Source organism: Hypanus sabinus, chromosome 7 (assembly GCF_030144855.1).
Source record: "Hypanus sabinus isolate sHypSab1 chromosome 7, sHypSab1.hap1, whole genome shotgun sequence".
Taxonomy (NCBI): Eukaryota; Metazoa; Chordata; class Chondrichthyes; order Myliobatiformes; family Dasyatidae; genus Hypanus; species Hypanus sabinus.
The window spans coordinates 15,055,264-15,073,858 of NC_082712.1; the positions used below are offsets into that span (position 1 = coordinate 15,055,264).

At 45.8% G+C, this 18,595-nt stretch overlaps 1 protein-coding gene across 3 annotated transcripts in view; it reads right to left on the reverse strand.

Annotated features, from left to right (window-relative positions):
* Window positions 1–18,302, reverse strand: part of LOC132396574 (FYN-binding protein 1) — a 164,094-nt gene extending 145,792 nt beyond the window's left edge. For 2 of the 3 annotated variants that reach the window (XM_059974245.1, XM_059974244.1), the window contains exon 1: window positions 13,615–13,770. In XM_059974245.1, the coding sequence (XP_059830228.1) occupies window positions 13,615–13,674 (60 nt within the window). In that variant the 5' untranslated portion in view covers window positions 13,675–13,770. Of the gene's footprint in view, window positions 1–13,614; window positions 13,771–18,205 lie in introns of those variants that run through there. The other variant, XM_059974247.1, reaches the window with a different exon arrangement.
* Window positions 18,303–18,595: the final 293 nt, after the last annotated feature.

Here is an 18,595-nt window from a genome sequence, read left to right on the forward strand (position 1 = left end):
ATGTGTAAAAGACAAACTGTGCAAATATAAAAATTAAAAAAAACAAACAAAAATAATAAAAATAAATAAGCATCGAGAACATGAGATGAAGAGTCTTTGAAAGTGTCCATGGGTTGTGGGAACAGATCAGTGATGGGGCAAGTGAAGCTGAGTGAATTTATCCCCTCTGGTTCAAGACGCTGATGACTGCAGGGTAATAACTGTTCCTGAACCTGGTGGTGTGGGTCCTGATGGCAGCAGTGAGAAGAGAGCATGTCCTGGATGTTGGTGGTGTGGGAAGGGGCCCTCAGTAACGGATGCGGCCCTTGTAGATAAGCTCAGTGGCGAGGAGGGCTTCACCTGTGAGAAACCGGGCTGCTTCCACTACTCCTTTCAGGCTCCCCTCCATTGCGACTGGGACACCTGCCGCCAGCCCTTCACCAACACCGGGTCTAAACCTGGATTCCGCCTCCTCAACAGTACTGTGGGGGAGGCTTCACCAGAAAAAAAATGCAGCGTCAATGCCTCGCATTTTCTTCGTCTTCTTCATTTGCTGGTGCGTAGTTGGAGCAGTGAGAACGGCTCCAGGGGCTGCGTGTGAGATGTGGGAATTCTGCGAGACCTCCAGCCTCCCGGATAAACATGTCTGCACCAGGTGTACTGGGGCGCAGCTCCTGAGAGAACATGTTAGGGAACCGGAGCTTCAGCTGGATGACCTTCGGCTCATTCGGGAGAATGAGGAAGTGACAGAGAGGTAGTCACCTCCAGGTTGCAGGTGAAAGGGTGACTGTCAGGAGAGAAAAAGGAAGTGGGCTGCCAGTGCAGAGTATCCCGGTGGCCATTCCCCTCAAAAAATCATTCTATGTTTCAGATACTGGCATGCGTCATGAAGTCTGATAACTTAGCAGCAGTTCAATGTAATGCATAATATAGAAGAAGAGGAAAAATAAATAATAGGCATATTGAGCAGATTAAAAATCATGAAAAAACAGAAATAATTTATATTTAAAAAGTGAGGTAGTGTCCAAGGGTTCAATGTCCATTTAGGAATTGGGTGGTAGAGGGGAAGAAGCTGTTCCTGAATGGACTCGATGGGCTTAATGGCCTAATTCTGCTCCTGTCTTACGAACACACTCTATTCTGCATAATTACAGTATATAAAATTTATTCTGGAAAGACACCATGTGTCCCAGCTCAGTTACACCAAGTTCATCTTTCACATGGGTTTTATACCACTCTTCTTCCACTAACGCATCATACCCTATTTTTGCCTCTGTTCTCATCTACCTTCCCTGTAAATTAATCCAACCAATGCACTTTAATACCTGTGACAGCAGGTCTCACATTCTAACTACTTAATGAGTAAAGGTCACTTGTGAATTCTTCACTAAATCAGAATCAAAATCAGGTTTATTATCACCAGCACGTGACATGAAATTTGTTAACTTAGCAGCAGCAGTTCAATGCATTACATAATCTAGCAGAGAACGAAAAGGTAGTAATAAATAAATAATAAATAAACAAATAAATCAATTACATATGTTGAATAGATTTTTTTAAACTGTGCAAAGACAGAAATACTGTATATTTAAAAAACAGTGAGGTAGTGTCCAAAGCTTCAACGTCCATTTAGGAATTGGATGGCAGAGGGGAAGAAGCTGTTCCTGAATTGCTGAGTGCGTGCCTTCAGGCTTCTGTACCTCCTACCTGATGGTAACAGTGAGAAAAGGACATGCCCTGGGTGCTGGAGGTCCTTAATAATGGACGCTGTCTTTCTGAGACACTGCTCCCTAAAGATGTCCTGGGTATTTTGTAGGCTCATACCCAAGATGGAGCTGACTAGATTTACAACCCTCTGCAGCTGCTTTTGGTCCTGTGTAGTAGCCCCTCCATACCAGACAGTGATGCAGCCTGTCAGAATGCTCTCCACGGTACAACTTTAGACATCTTTGAGTGTATTTGTTGACATGCCAAATCTCTTCAAACTCCTAATGAAGTATAGTCACTGTCTTTCCTTCTTTATAACTACATCGATATGTTGGGACCAGGTTAGACCCTCAGAGATCTTGACATCCAGGAACTTGAAACTGTACACTCTCTCCACTTCTGATCCCTCTGTGAGGATTGGTGTGTGTTCCTTCATCTTACCCTTCCTGAAGTCCACAATCAGCTCTTTCATCTTACTGACATTGAGTGCCAGGTTGTTGCTGTGACACCGCTCCACTAGTTGGCATATCTCATTCCTGTACGCCCTCTCATCACCACCTGAGATTCTACCATCAATGGTTGTATTGTCAGCAAATCTATAGTTGGCATTTGAGCTATGCCTAGCCACACAGTCATGTGTACCTACAGAGTAGAGCAGTGGGCTAAGCACACACCCCTGAGGTGCACCAGTGTTGATCGTCAGTGAGGAGGATATGTTATCACCAATCCGCACAGATTGTCGTCTTCCAGTTAGGAAGTCGAGGATCCAATTGCAGAGGGAGGTACAGAGGCCCAGGTTCTGTAACTTCTCGATCAGGATTGTGGAAATGATGGTATTAAATGCTGAGCTATAGCCGATGAACAGCATCCTGACATCGATGCTTGCATTGTCCAGGTGGTCTAAAGCTGTGTGAAGAGCCATTGAGATTGCATCTGCTGCTGACCTATTATGGTGATAGGCAAGTTGCAATGGGTCCAGGTCCTTGCTGAGGCAGGAGTTCAGTCTAGTCATGACCAACCTCTCAAAGCATTTCATCACTCTCGATGTGAGTGCTACTGGGCGATAGTCATTAAGGCAGCTCACATTATCCTTCTTAGGCACTGGTATAATTGTTGCCTTTTTGAAGCAAGTGGGAACCCATAGTAGTGAGAGGTTGAAAATATCCTTGAATACTCCCACTTGTTGGTTGGCACAGGTTTTCAGATCCTTACCAGGTACTCCATCGGGACCTTCCACCTTGCAAGGGTTCATCCTCTTTAAAGACGGCCTAACATCAGCCTCTGAGACGGAGGTCACAGGGTCATCAGGTGCAGCAGGAATCTTCACAGCTGTAGTTGTGTTCTTCCTTTCAAAGTGGGCATAGAAGGCGTTGAGTTCATCTGGTAGTGAAGCGTCACTGCCATTCATGCTATTGGGTTTCGCTTTGTAGGAAGTGATGTCTTGCAGACCCTGCCCGAGTTGCCGTACATCCAATGTTGCCTCCAACCTCGTTTGAAATAGCCTCCCACAAATCATACCTGGTTTTCTGGTACAGGTTTGGGTTGCCAGACTTGAATGCCACAGATATAGCCTTCAGCAGACAATGTACCTCCTAGTTCATCGACGGCTTTTGGTTTGAGAGCGTACAGTAAGTCTTTGTAGGCACAAACTCATCCACACGAGTTTTAATGAAGTCGGTAACAACTGCAGCATATTCATCCAGGCTCGAAGATGAATCCCTGAATACAGTCCGATCCACCAATTCAAAGCAGTCCTGTAGGCGCTCCTGTGCTTCCCTTGTCCAAACCTTCCTGGTCCTCACTGCTGGTGCCGCAGTCTGCAATCCTATCCAAGTGACTGGGTCTCTGGCACTGCATGGGGCTCTGTGGCTCAGAAGGGAAGGGGAGAGAAGAGGACTGCTGTGGTGATAGGGGATTCCGTACTCAGAGGAGTAGATAGGGGTCTGTGGACGTGATAGAGACACCAGGATGGTACGTTGCCTTCCAGGTGCCAGGGTCAGGACATCTCAGACCGAGTCCACAGCATTTTAAAGGGGGAGGGTGAGCAGCCGGAAGTTTTGGCACATATTAACACCGATGACATAGGTAGAAAAGTGAGGAGGTCCTGAAGAGAGGATTTATAAGCTGAAAAACAGGATCCCTGGGGTAATAATCTCTGGATTGCTGCCTGTGCCACACACTAGTGAGGGTAAGAATAGGATGATTTGGCAGGTGAATGTATGGCTGAGAAACTGGTTCAGGGGACAAGGTTTCAGAATTTTGGATCATTGGCGTTTCTTCTGGGGACAAAAGGGACGGGTTACACCTGAACCTGAAGGAGGTCTAATACCCTTGTGGGCAGGTTGTGGAGGATTGAAACTGATTGGGCAGTGGGGTGGGAACTGGAAGGATAGGGCTGAGGACGTGGCAGTTGGTTTTCAGGTGGATGCAGTGTCTATGAGACTGTCAGGAAGGGCAGAGCTGAATTGTAATCAGCAGGATGAGTTGAAGTGTAACGGGGACAAAATCAAAAGGGGTGATGAATTAGGGACTGAAGGTCCCTTTGAATGCTCACAGTATATGGAATAAGATAGATAAACTTACAGCGCAGTTAAAGATTGACATGTCTGATGTTGAGGGCATCTGTGTTGTGGCAGGAAGAAGGTCATAGTTGGGAGCTTAACATCCAAGGATACACATTGTATCGTAAGGACAAGCAGGTAGGCAGAGGGGGTGGGGAGGCTCTGTTGGAAAAAATTAAATCAGTTCGTAGAAAGAGGTGACATAGGATCAGGAGATGTAGAACTGTTGGGGTTAGAGTTAAGGAACTGCAAGGGTAAAAAGACCTTGAAGGGAGATACATACAGGTCTCCGAACAGTAGCCAGGGTGTGGGCATCTTACTTTAATACACCCCTCCCCCACCCACCTTCCTTCTCACCTGGTCTCACCTATCATCTGTCAGCTCCTCCTCCTCCCCTCAGCTTCTTACTCTGACTCGTCCCCTTCCTTTCCAATCCTTATGAAGGTCTTTGCCTGAATCTTTGACTGTTTATTCTCCTCCATAGACGCTGCCTGACCAGCTGAGTTCCTCCAGCGTTTTGTGCATGTTACCTTCTTAAAAGTTTGTAAAGATTCAGTATATCTAAAACTTTGACAGAGTGTCCTGACTGGTTGCATCAAGGCCTGGTATGGAAACACCAGTGCCCAGGAATGGAAAAGACTACAGAAAGTGATGGATACAGCCCAGTCCGTCACAGGGAAAGCCCTCCCCATTATCGGGCACATTTACACGGAGCGCTGCCGTGAGAAAGCAACACCCCTCATCGAGGACCTGCACCATCCAGACCGTGCTCTCTTCTCACCACTACCATTGGGCAGAAGTACAAAGCCTCAGGTCCCACACCACCAGCTTCAGGAACTGTTATTACCCTACAACCATCAGGAAGGAGGTACAGGAGCCTCAGGTCCCACACCACCTGGTTCAGGAACTGTTATTACCCTACAACCATCAGGAAGGAGGTACAGGAGCCTCAGGTCCCACACCACCAGCTTCAGGAACTGTTATTACCCTACAACCATCAGGAAGGAGGTACAGGAGCCTCAGGTCCCACACCACCTGGTTCAGGAACTGTTATTACTTCAACCACCAGGCTTCTGAACCAAAGGGCAGAACTCGACTCAGCTCAATACGAAACCGTTTCCACATTCCACTCAAAGCTCAATTTCAAGCACTCTATAATTCATGTTTTCAGTATTATTTATGCTTTTTTTATTATATGCATGATTCTTTTGCACATTGGTCTTTTGTCCCTTTTTGGTATGTATGATTTTTTCATAAATTCTATTGCATTTCATTTTTTGTAAATGCCTGAAAACAATGAATCTCAAGGTAGCATATGGTGACGTACTTTGATAATAAATTTACTTTGAACATGGAACGTTGAATTACAGTTTGGTACAGCAACTGCTCTACCAGTGGGCACAAGACATTGTAGAGTTGTGGATACAGCTCCGCACATCACAGGAACTAGCCTCCTCTCCACTGACTCCATCAGTACTTCTCACTGCCTCTAAAGCAGCCAGCGTAATCAAAGACCCTACCCACCCCAGACGTCCTCACTTCTCCCCTCCCCATCAGGCAGAAGCTGCACAAGTCTGAAAGCGCGTCCCACCAGGCTCAAAGATAGCTTCTGCCCCAGAGGGACTCTTCTCCTCATTATGATCTTGTTGTCTTGCCTCCACTGCATTTTCTCTGGAACTGTAAAACTTTATTCCGTTACTGCTTTTCCGTTGTACTATCTCACTACGCTGATACATTGAAATTACCGAAGAGAACGTCAAACATCCAACGCGCAAAAAAAAAGAACAAATCGCACAAACTCCAAAAAGCCAGCGAGTAACACACAGACAGATGAATATCAAACTGCAAAGTCTTTGAAATCCTCCAGGACCGTGGCCCTTTTCAGCATTAGGTTTCCGAGCTCCCTGCTGCGTCACATTCGAAGTGTCACCGGATCATTTGACCTGTACCCTACAGCATTGTTGTTGTTGACTGCAGGCTGCAGAGCTCCGTGAACCCAATACAAATCGATTGAGTGCTGCGTTGTTGTTGACCGCAGGCTGCAGAGCCCTGTGAACCCAATACAAATCGATTGAGTGCTGCGTTGTTGTTGACCGCAGGCTGCAGAGCCCCGTGAACCCAATACAAATCGCACAGAATGGTCATAAGAAAAACAGAAGTAACCAGAAACACAAATATCATGAACTGCAGAGCTCTCTGAAAACTAGTCCATTCCACAAACCCTGGACTCCAGCACCTTCCTTCAGCAGAAGCAACTGAGAGGGGGTGGGTGACTGGTCAAAGCATGTACATGGCACATGTGACAGTAATGAACCAATTCACAGCATAATCTTCTCCCCTCTCCCACTGGGCAGAAGTTGCGAAGTCCTGAAAGCACGCCCCACCCCTGCCACCAGACTGGAACTTGTACGATAAAATGGACTCTTGGACACATAATCTAGCTTTATCGCTGACTTGTTTGGTCAAGGAAGCACAGCAGCGTCCCCATTTCCTGAGGAGAGTGAGCTGAGTGAGGGCCCCCCCACCCCGACCATGTTAAACCAGTTTTTACTGGACCACCACGGGGGGGTCTCCTGAGCAGAGCTCCATCACAGTCTGGTATGGGAATCGCGAGGCCCCTGACCGCGAAAGGATTGCAACGATTACGGAGAGGATCACTGCGGTCTCTCTCCCACCCATAGAGGTAGTTACCAGGGGCACTGCTCGTACGGGGCATTTGGCACTGTCAGTGATCCCGCCCGTCCATCTCTTTGACCATCGGGCAGGAGGTACCACAGCATTAGGACCAGGACTGTCAGGATGGGAAACAGCTCCCCCCCCCCCAGGCTGTGACACTGCTGAACTCTCTGCCACCACCCAGGTCTCATCACGTACCAAGTTCCAGAGCGTTATACTGATTACTTTTTATCTTGTATCTTAAGTTCACCTTAGTATTTATTAACTTGTTTGTGGTAATATTACTTTCTGTGCAGTGGATGAGTTAGGTGTACTGCGTTGCGCACCTTGGACTGGAGGGATGATTTTGGTTTGGTGGGATAGGTGTGTATGGCTGAATGACAATAAGCTAAATATGAACTTGTATCTACACTACACTTCGGCAGTAGCTGTTACACTTTATTCTGCTTCCTGTTATTGTCATACCTTGCTCTGCCTCAGTACGTTGTGTAATGAATTGACCTGTATAAACCAGAGAAGTAATCCACGCCATGACAATACATGTGTTCATTATAAACCAGCAGTCCAGGAACTAAATGATACAAAGAGGAAGTTGGATCAGCAGATATAGAACACCAAATTTAAATACTAACCAGAGATCAGATCGCCAGGAACTTCCCCAGCTTCTCCCTTGCCCAAAGAAATCTAATGCAGAATAAGTACTTAAACTCAGCACAGTCCATTGAGCAGCTGCCTCCACGGTTCAGTGACCCCGGTTCGACCCCCACTTCCGGCACAGCCTGTTGTGTGGAGTTTGTGTGTTTCCCAGTGTCTGACCCCGATCTCCAGTGTCTGTGTGTGGAGTTTGTGTATTTCCCAGTGTCTGACCCCGACCTCCACTGTCTGTGTGTGGAGTTTGCGTGTTTCTCAGTGTCTGACCCCGATCTCCACTGTCTGTGTGTGGAGTTTGTGTGTTTCTCAGTGTCTGACCCCGATCTCCAGTGTCTGTGTGTGGAGTTTGTGTGTTTCTCAGTGTCTGACCCCGATCTCCACTGTCTGTGTGTGGAGTTTGTGTGTTTCCCAGTGTCTGACCCCGACCTCCACTGTCTGTGTGTGGAGTTTGTGTGTTTCCCAGTGTCTGACCCCGACCTCCACTGTCTGTGTGTGGAGTTTGTGTGTTTCCCAGTGTCTGACCCCGATCTCCACTGTCTGTGTGTGGAGTTTGTGTGTTTCTCAGTGTCTGACTCCGATCTCCACTGTCTGTGTGTGGAGTTTGTGTGTTTCCCAGTGTCTGACCCCGATCTCCACTGTCTGTGTGTGGAGTTTGTGTATTTCCCAGTGTCTGACCCCGATCTCCAGTGTCTGTGTGTGGAGTTTGTGTATTTCCCAGTGTCTGACCCCGATCTCCACTGTCTGTGTGTGGAGTTTGTGTATTTCCCAGTGTCTGACCCCGACCTCCGCTGTCTGTGTGTGGAGTTTGTGTGTTTCTCAGTGTCTGACCCCGACCTCCGCTGTCTGTGTGTGGAGTTTGCGTGTTTCCCAGTGTCTAGACTTTCCCATCATGGTAAATATATATTTGAAATTATAAGGATTAATTTTTTTCTTTCAGATTCAGATTCAGTTTCATTTAATTATCACAAATATGTGGAAACACAGAAATATGTCAACCAACACAGGGATGAGCTGCGGGCAGCCTGCACAACAGTAGCAGCAAGATAACAGTGAAACAAGCCACTTAACACACACACACTCACACAGACACACACACACACACACACACACACACACACACTCACACAGACACACACACACACACACACACACACTCACACACACACACACACACACTCACACAGACACACACACACACACACACACACACACACACACACATACACACACTCACACAGACACACACACACACACACACACACACACACACACACTCACACACACACACACACACAGACACACACACACACACACACACTCACACACACACACACACACATACACACACACACACACACACACACACACAGACACACACACACACACACACTCACACACACACACACACACACACAGACACACACACACACACACACAGACACACACACACACACACACACACACACATACACACACACACACACACACACAGACACACACACACACACACACACACACACACATACACACACACACACACACACACACACACACACACACACACACACAGACACACACATGCCCCCCCACACACACTTATACATGTGCTTACATACAAAGACACATACACTCACACACTGACACACACACTCACAAAGTCACACACACACTCACATGCACACATGCTCCCACACACACACACACACAGATACACAGACACACGCACACTCACACTCACTCACTCACTCACTCACTCACACTCACATGTGCACACACACACACAGGATTGGATAAGGCACGTTCACAAGAAAACTGGAAATTGAACATAAATTTTGTGCAATTTTTACCAGAAAAGTGAACAATTAGAATGAAAAAACGAGTGGAAAGTGTGTACTCAGTCTGGGTGGAAATTTCCTCTAGGTCATGGGTTCCCAGCCTGGGGTCTACAATTGATGGCAGGGTCCAGGGCATAAAACAGGCTGGGAGGCCCTGCTCCCAGTCTCCTCCCTCTCATCTCAAGCACTTGATCTTATCTTGGACATCCCTATCATTTTACTATCTACACCCCTTTATGACACTGTTTATGAACGTTCAGATTCCTGACCAGCCCATCAGCCGACAGCGCTACTTGCTTGAACCTGACAGTGATATTTTTCTTTGCACAGTACTGCTGCCACAGAACAACAAATTTCACAGCCAACTCACCCGAAACTGATTACCCCCACCCCACCCCATCCCCCTGCCCCGTGCATTCCTGTCTCTCTCTGCTGACATCTCTCCTCACTAAGACCAGAAGACACAGCAGCAGAATTAAGCCGTTCCATCATGGTTGACTTATCCTCCCTCTCAACCCCACTCCCCTGCCGTCTCCCCGTGACACCCCGACTAATCAAGAACCTGTCAATCTCCACTTTAAATATACATAATGACCTGGCCTCCACAGCTGACTGAGGGTAAGAGGAAAGAGATTCTGATGGGATCTGACAGGAACCTTCAACCAGGGAGAACTGATGAATTGTTTTTTTTCAGATTGTGAGGTCAAGAGTCTGTCTTAACATACTAAGGAACCATTCAATAGTTTTATAACCGTGGGGTAGGCCTGGTGGTATGAGTTTTTGTACCTTCTGTTCAATGGGAGAGGGAGATGAGAGAATGCCCAGGGGTAGCGGGGTCGTTGATTATACCGGCTGCTTTAGGGTAATTGGAGTCTGTAGGGTGATGTGAACACAGTGTAGGGGCAGTCACAGTTTTACTAAGGGTGAGTGGGTCAGACAGGGCCCGGCCTTGCTAATGTTTCCTGTTTCATTTTACATTCTTTTGTCTCCTTTTCTGACCCTCATTGTGTAAGGGCTGTCATGGCAATCCCAACCATGAACCTTTGGGATGAGGGAGGAAACCGGAGCACCCAGAGAAAACCCACACGGTCACGGGGGAGAACGTGCAAACTCCCTACAGACAGCAACGGGAATTTCACCCAAGTTAGGCTAACCACTACCCTACCGAGCTGCCTTTGTTATCTACTTGCTGTGATTTCATTCTCCTTGATGACCTTCCCATCTGCCTTGTCTTGGAAGTCTGATTGTTCACCGCATACCCAATTATAATCTGTTTGTACCTTCTCATCGTGAATTTTGCCTACCTGATTCTCTGTGCCTGTGACTTCTTCATTGTACCTGTGTCTTTAGTGCAATGCTATTACAGCTCAGAACGTTGAAGTTCTGAGTTCAATTCTGGCGTCCTCTGTAAGGAGTTTGTACATTTTTCCTGTGAATACGTAGGTTTCCTCCAGGTGCTCTGGTTTCCTCCCACTGTCCAAAGACTTGTTAGTAGGTTAACTGGTGATTGTAAATTTGTGCTAGGATTAAACTGCTGGGTTTCTGGGTGGTGCGGTTCATGAGCTGGAAGAGTCTGTTTTGTACTGGGTCTTGAAATAAAAAATACATGCACTTGTGCCGGTCACAATGAAGTTGACTTTGAATGTCGGAGTACCTTCACAGTCAGGACCATCGCGGTTCAAGAAGCAGGCATGATAAAAGTTGGTTATCCATGCAAAAGGAATAAGTTTATTTTGAATTAAAGGTCTCTTTGCTAATAAAGATTTCCTTATCTCATCATCAGCATTTATCTTACTCCATAAATCAATCAAATGTTTTAATATAGGAGATTCTTTCTTTTCCCGTATCCATTTAGATTCCCACTTATATATAAAATCTTCTGGTATATTTTCTCCTATTTTTATCTAGTTCTATTCTAATCCATGCTGGCTTATCTTCATCAAAAAAAGATGCAATAAATCTAAGTTGATTTGCTTTATAATAATTCTTAAAGTTTGGAAGTTATAACCCTCCTAGATCAAATTTCCATGTCAATTATTCTTGACATCTTACCTTTCCAAAGGAACTTCCTCACACATTTATTTAACTCTTGAAAAAACTTCTGGGGTAGTTGTATTTGTAGTGTTTGGAATAAATATTGTAACCTAGGGAATATATTCATTTTTACAGCATTTACTCTGTTATTGGTAACATCATCCATTTATCAAGATCTTCTTGATTTTTTTTTCAATAATAGTAAATAATTTAATTTATATAAATTCTTTATATCATTATCAACTCTTATACCTAAATATTTTATACCATTTATCAGCCATCTAAATTGAGTTATTAATTGACATTGACTATAATCTCCTTTAGTAAGAGGTAGAATTTCACTTTTATCCCAATTTATTTTGTAGCCTGATATTTTCCCATATTCTTCCAATCTAGAAGATAATTTATGTAGCGAATACAATGGGTTTAGATAAAACGGGATTAGGTATATAGGAGGCTGTTTTGAAGGAGGTATATTAATGTCATTTGATCAATTAAAGAATAAATACAAAATATCAAACAACACTCTTTTTTGTTATTTCCAATTAAGGGCTTATTTAAGAGATAAACAGGGTCAAACAACGTTATTGCCGAAACCTAATGAAATAGAAACTTTAATTCAAAAAGGAAAAATTAAAAAAATTATTTCTTGTATGTATAGTTTGATTCAAAAACGGGCAATTAAAATAGATTCAAACTAGAGGACATGATTTGAGAGTTGGGGGCAGAAGTTTAAGGGAAACACGAGGGGGTATTTCTTTACTCAAAGAGTGATAGCTGTGTGGAATGAGCTTCCTGTAGAAGTAGTAGAGGCCAGTTCAGTTGTGTCATTTAAGGTAAAATTGGATAGGTATATGGACAGGAAAGGAGTGGAGGGTTATGGGCTGAGTGCGGGTAGGTGGGACTAGGTGAGATTAAGGGTTTGGCACGGACTAGGAGGGCCAAGATGGCCTGTTTCCGTGCTGTGATTGTTATATGGTTATATGGTTTATATGGTAAACAAGGAATTCATAAGTCAAGACAAAAATGGGAAACTGACTTGAATATTAAAATTGAAGAAACAAGTTGGTCAAGACTATGTCTTGACAGTATGACAAATACAACAAGTGTCCGGTTAAGATTAGTGCAATATAGTTTTTTACATCAATTATATATTACACCACAAAAAATAAAGAAATTAAACCAAAATTTATCTGATCAATGCTTCCGATGTAATCAAGAAATTGGTACATTCTACTTGGTCTTGTTTTAAAATTCAACCTTTTTGGACAAATTTAAGAGATTTACTGGAACAAGTTATTGGAACACAACTTCCACATAACCCAATATTATTTTTACTAGGTGATAGTCAAGGGTTAAAACCGAAACCCAAATTGAATAAATATCAGAAAGAATTCATAAAAATTGCATTAGCAGTAGCCAAAAAGGCTATTGCAGTTACTTGGAAATCGGATTCATATTTAAGTATAGATCGTAGGAAGAATGAAATCTTTAGCTGTATTCCACTTGAAAAAATTACTTATAATTTAAGAGATAAATATGAAACATTTCTGAAAATTTGGCGCCCTTACTTACAAAAGATAGGACTAAGTATATAGGTGCTCCGAAGATAAAATTACTGGTTATTTGGGGAAAGAAATAAATATATATACTAAAGCTATTATGAACTCCATGGAGCATGTGGGGATCTTCAGATATCCAGGCACTCTTTCTTTCTTTCTTTTTTTCTTCTCTTTTTTTTCTTTCTTTCTATAGGGATATGTGAGGGGGAAGGGTTGATAATTTTTTTTCTTTCTTTCTATAATCATTTGAAAACTCAATAAAAATTTTTTTAAAAGAAGCAGGCATGATGGGCTGAATGGCCTAATCCATCTTCAATTTCTTCTGTCTGATTTGTAGCAGTGCTGATGGAACTGATGTCCTCTAGATCAACACTCAGAAGCCAGGTAGCTCAGCCATTCCTCCACCCGCTCTGACGTACTTCCACTGGAAGCTGCAGCTAAACGCCAGAGGGAGGGGCAAGCATGGGAGAACCTGCCTAAGATGGGCTGAACAGCCTCCTTCAGGGCTGTAGAAAGCTCAAGAAGGGTATATAAAGAACGTTCTCCGATTACTGTACTGGTTGAGTGACTATTGTGATTAATAAAAGCACCAGGAGGCATCTATCGTACCTTGCAAATGACCACGGGGTCCATCGGGGCTTCAGTCTTCATCTGGGGGGTTTCCAACATCCTTGTAGAAATTTCCAACCATCTGAGAGTTTGCTCAAAGTGCCCCTTTAACTTCCTGAGCGTTTTGCATTGTAAGCACTTCACTCTCTGTTTACAAAGCAGGTAGGAGCTCATTACCATGGAGACCGGAGCGCTGGTGTTTCAGACCTCGCTGGAGTTAACCTGGATTTTAAAGGTGCCATGGAGAAGGGACGCAGTTTGGCAGAACCCTGCAGCATATCCACATCCAAGAGTCAAGAGGAAAGGTATGAATAACATTGAAATAGTGCAGAGAAAATTTGCAAGGACTTTGCTGAGGCTTGAGGACCTGAGTTATAGGGAAAAGTTGAAATTTACTCCCCAGAGCGTAGGAGAATGAGGGGAGATTTGATAGAGGAGTACGAAATGATGAGAAGTACAGGAAGAGGAAGAGCAAGCTGGCTTTTTCCACTGAGTTTGGGTAAGACTAGAACTCAAGGTCATAGGTTAAAGGTGAAAGGTGAAATGTTTAAGGAGAACACGAGCAGGAACTTCACTCAGAGAGTGGTGCGAGGGTGGAATGTACTGCCAGAAGAAGTGGTGGATATGGGTTTGATTTCAAAATTTTTAGAGAAATTTAGATAGGAACATGGATGGGAGGGGTATGGAGGGCTATGGTTGAGGTACAGGACGATGGGACGAGGCAGGTTAACAGTTCGGTACAGACTAGATGGGCTAAAGGGCCTGTTTCTGTCCTGTAGTGTTCTATGACTCTATCAAAATTCAAACGTGGAGTTTATTGTCATCTGCACATGTCCATGTGTGCAAGGTGCAATGAAAAACTCCCTTACAGCAAATTCACAGGCTCATCAGGTCATGAGGAAGGAGGTACAGGAGTCTCAGGACTCACACCACCAGGTTCAGGAACAGTTACTACCCCTCAACCATCAAGAAGGAGGTACAGGAGCCTCAGAACCCACACCACCAGGTTCAGGAACAGATATTACCCCTCAACCATCAGGAAGGAGATACAGGAGCCTCAGGACTCACACCACCAGGTTCAGAAACAGTTACTACCCCTCAACCATCAAGAAGGAGGTACAGGAGCCTCAGAACCCACACCACCAGGTTCAGGAACAAATATTATCCCTCAACCATCAGGAAGGAGGTACAGGAGCCTCAGGACTCACACCACCAGGCTCAGAAACAGTTACTACCCTTCAACCATCAAGAAGGAGGTACAGGAGCCTCAGGACCCACACCACCAGGTTCAGGAACAGATATTACCCCTCAACCATCAGGAAGGAGGTACAGGAGCCTCAGGACCCACACCACTAGGTTCAGGAACAGATATTACCCCTCAACCATCAGGAAGGAGGTACAGGAGCCTCAGGACCCACACCACCAGGTTCAGAAACAGTTACTACCCCTCAACCATCAAGAAGGAGGTACAGGAGCCTCAGGACCCACACCACCAGGTTCAGGAACAGATATTACCCCTCAACCATCAGGAAGGAGGTACAGGAGCCTCAGGACCCACACCACCAGGTTCAGGAACAGTTACTACCCCTCAACCATCAAGAAGGAGGTACAGGAGCCTCAGGACTCATGCCACCAGGTTCAGAAACAGTTACTACCCCTCAACCATCAGGAAGGAGGTATAGGAGCCTCAGGACCCACACCACCAGGTTCAGGAACAGATATTACCCCTCAACCATCAGGAAGGAGGTACAGGAGCCTCAGGACCCACACCACCAGGTTCAGGAACAGATATTACCCCTCAACCATCAGGAAGGAGGTATAGGAGCCTCAGGACCCACACCACCAGTTTCAGGAACAGTTATTACCCCTCAACCATCAGGAAGGAGGTACAGGAGCCTCAGGACTCACACCACCAGGCTCAGAAACAGTTAATACCCCTCAACCATCAAGAAGGAGGTACAGGAGCCTCAGGACCCACACCACCAGGTTCAGGAACAGATATTACCCCTCAACCATCTGGAAGGAGGTACAGGAGCCTCAGGACTCATGCCACCAGGTTCAGAAACAGTTACTACCCCTCAACCATCAGGAAGGAGGTACAGGAGCCTCAGGACCCACACCACCAGGTTCAGGAACAGATATTACCCCTCAACCATCAGGAAGGAGGTACAGGAGCCTCAGGACCCACACCACCAGGTTCAGGAACAGATATTACCCCTCAACCATCAGGAAGGAGGTACAGGAGCCTCAGGACCCACACCACCAGGTTCAGGAACAGATATTACCCCTCAACCATCAAGAAGGAGGTACAGGAGCCTCAGGACTCATGCCACCAGGTTCAGAAACAGTTACTATCCCTCAACCATCAGGAAGGAGGTACAGGAATAGAACCCAAGTTTGCCCAACATCTTGCTATGCCACATGCCCTCTAATCCAGGCAACATCCTGGTGAACGTCCTCTGCACCCTCTCCTCATCCTTCCTATAACAGAGCGACCAGAACTGTGCACAACACTCCAGATACAGCCTAACTAGAGTTTTATAAAACTGCAACATAACTTCACAACTATGATGAAAGGTCCTGATATTTATCCCTCTCTTTAGTTGCTGCCTGACCTGCTGAGTCCTTCACCAACTAGGGGTGTGTTGCTCTGGATTTCCAGCATCTGCAGAATCTGCTGTGTTAACGTTTCTCGACCTGTCGTTATGATGACTCGAGAGATCATGGTCTTGCATCTGCCCATTATCTGAGGGATTGTTGCCTGTGGGGAAGTCCCCCTCCCCCCACTTCTTCTCCATGTCACCGCCCTCACTCTCCTCCCCATCCGTGACCATGATGGTTCTTGGCAAATTTTTCTACAGAAGTGGTTTGCCATTTCCTTCTTCGGGGCAGTGTCTTTACAAGACGGGTCACCCCAGCCATTATCAATACTCTTCAGAGATTGTCTGCCTGGTGTCAGTGATCACATAACCAGGGGACTTGTGATCTGCACCGGCTGCTCATACCACCATCCACCACCTGATCGAGGGGGGGGGGTCTAAGCAGGTGGCTACACCTCGCCCAAGGGTGATCTGCAGGCTAGTGGAAGGTGGGAACACCTTCCAGCTCCTTTAGTAGAGGCTTACCTCCACAACGCCATCCTAAAAAAGTCCCCAACTGTTGAACTCAATTCTTTGATTAACATAGAATAGTACAGCACATTACAGGCCCTTCGGCCCACAATGTTGTGCCGACCCTCAAACCCTGCCTCACATATAACCCCCCACCTTAAATTCCTCCATATACCTGTCTAGTCATCTCTTAAACTTCACTAGTGTATCTGCCTCCACCACTGACTCAGGCAGTGCATTCCACGCACCAACCACTCTCTGAGTGAAAAACCTTCCTCTAATATCCCCCTTGAACTTCCCTCCCCTTAACTTAAAGCCATGTCCTCTTGTACTGAGCAGTGGTGCCCTGGGGAAGAGGCGCTGGCTGTCCACTCTGTCTATTCCTCTTAATACCTTCTAAACCTCTATCATGTCTCCTCTCATCCTCCTTCTCTCTAAAGAGTAAAGCCCTAGCTCTCTTAATCTCTGATCATAATCCATACTCTCTGAACCAGGCAGCATCCTGGTAAATCTCCTCTGTACCCTTTCCAATGCTTCCACATCCTTCCTATAGTGAGGCAACCAGAACTGGACACAGTGTCCCTCGACTTATGAAAGCTAACACCCCATAAGCTTTCTTAACTACCCTATCTACCTGTGAGGCAACTTTCAGGGATCTGTGGACATGTACCCCCAGATCCTTCTGCTCCTCCACACTACCAAGTATCCTGCCATTTACTTTGTACTCTGCCTTGAAGTTTGTCCTTCCAAAGTGTACCACCTCACACTTATCCGGGTTGAACTCCCATCTGCCATTTCTCAGCCCACTTCTGCATCCTATCGATGTCTCTCTGCAATCTTCGACAATCCTCTACACTATCTACAACACCACCAACCTTTGTGTCCTCTGCAAACTTGCCAACCCACCCTTCTACCCGCACATCCAGGTCGTTAATAAAAATCACAAAAAGTAGACATCCCAGAACAGATCCTTGTGGGACACCACTAGTCACAACCCAGCCTTGTGAAACCTCGGCTTCATTAATGAAAGCAAGCCTGCCGTATGTCTTCCTCACCAATCATGATACCTTGACCCCTGACTCAGACCAACTCTTCACCCATACCCTTACCCATATCTCCCCCGACCTCAGACCCAGATCGACCCTTGACCCATAACTATCACTGACCCCTGACCCAGACTGAACCCTGACTCGAATTGGACCCTCAACCATACTGACCCTAGTCTAGACTGACCCGTGTTCCAGCCTCAGTCTAGCCCAACCACAGAGTAGCTTATGTTCCCCAAACGTTGTGCTGTGTGTGAGTCAGCTGGCCCCAACTTCACACTTTATTTGAATACAGCATGCAAATTTGACCAAGCCCAGCCTGTGTCCAACATGATCAAAAAAGAACGCAGGCATCGAGATCAGGCAGATGCCCTGCCACGGGAAATACATGGAACACATATACACCATTCCATCCCCATTCACCCTCACACTTACCATTCTTGACCCTGCCCGGGGTAACTCGTCACATCTCTGCTTCCTCACTGTCCACTTGGCTCCTTTTCAAATGTGGATACGCAGCTTTACAGAGCCTACAGGAAACGATATCATCACTGTCGACTTCTGCGTACAGTCCCAGGACTAAGAATACCAAGGTCTCTGAGGCGGGGCACAGGATGATGGGAGGGGCCTCTTTCAGAATGTACCAGCACTGAGTGAAACACTCCAGTGAGCTGACGCAAGGTCACAGAAACTGTACAGGTGCAGATAGAGCCAGGTACAATGTGGAGAGGTATGAACACGTGCATCAGGTGTAATATCACTGGCATATTGCAATACATAACACTAAAACCTATCAGCCTGAGGTACATCCTCACACTGCTCGAT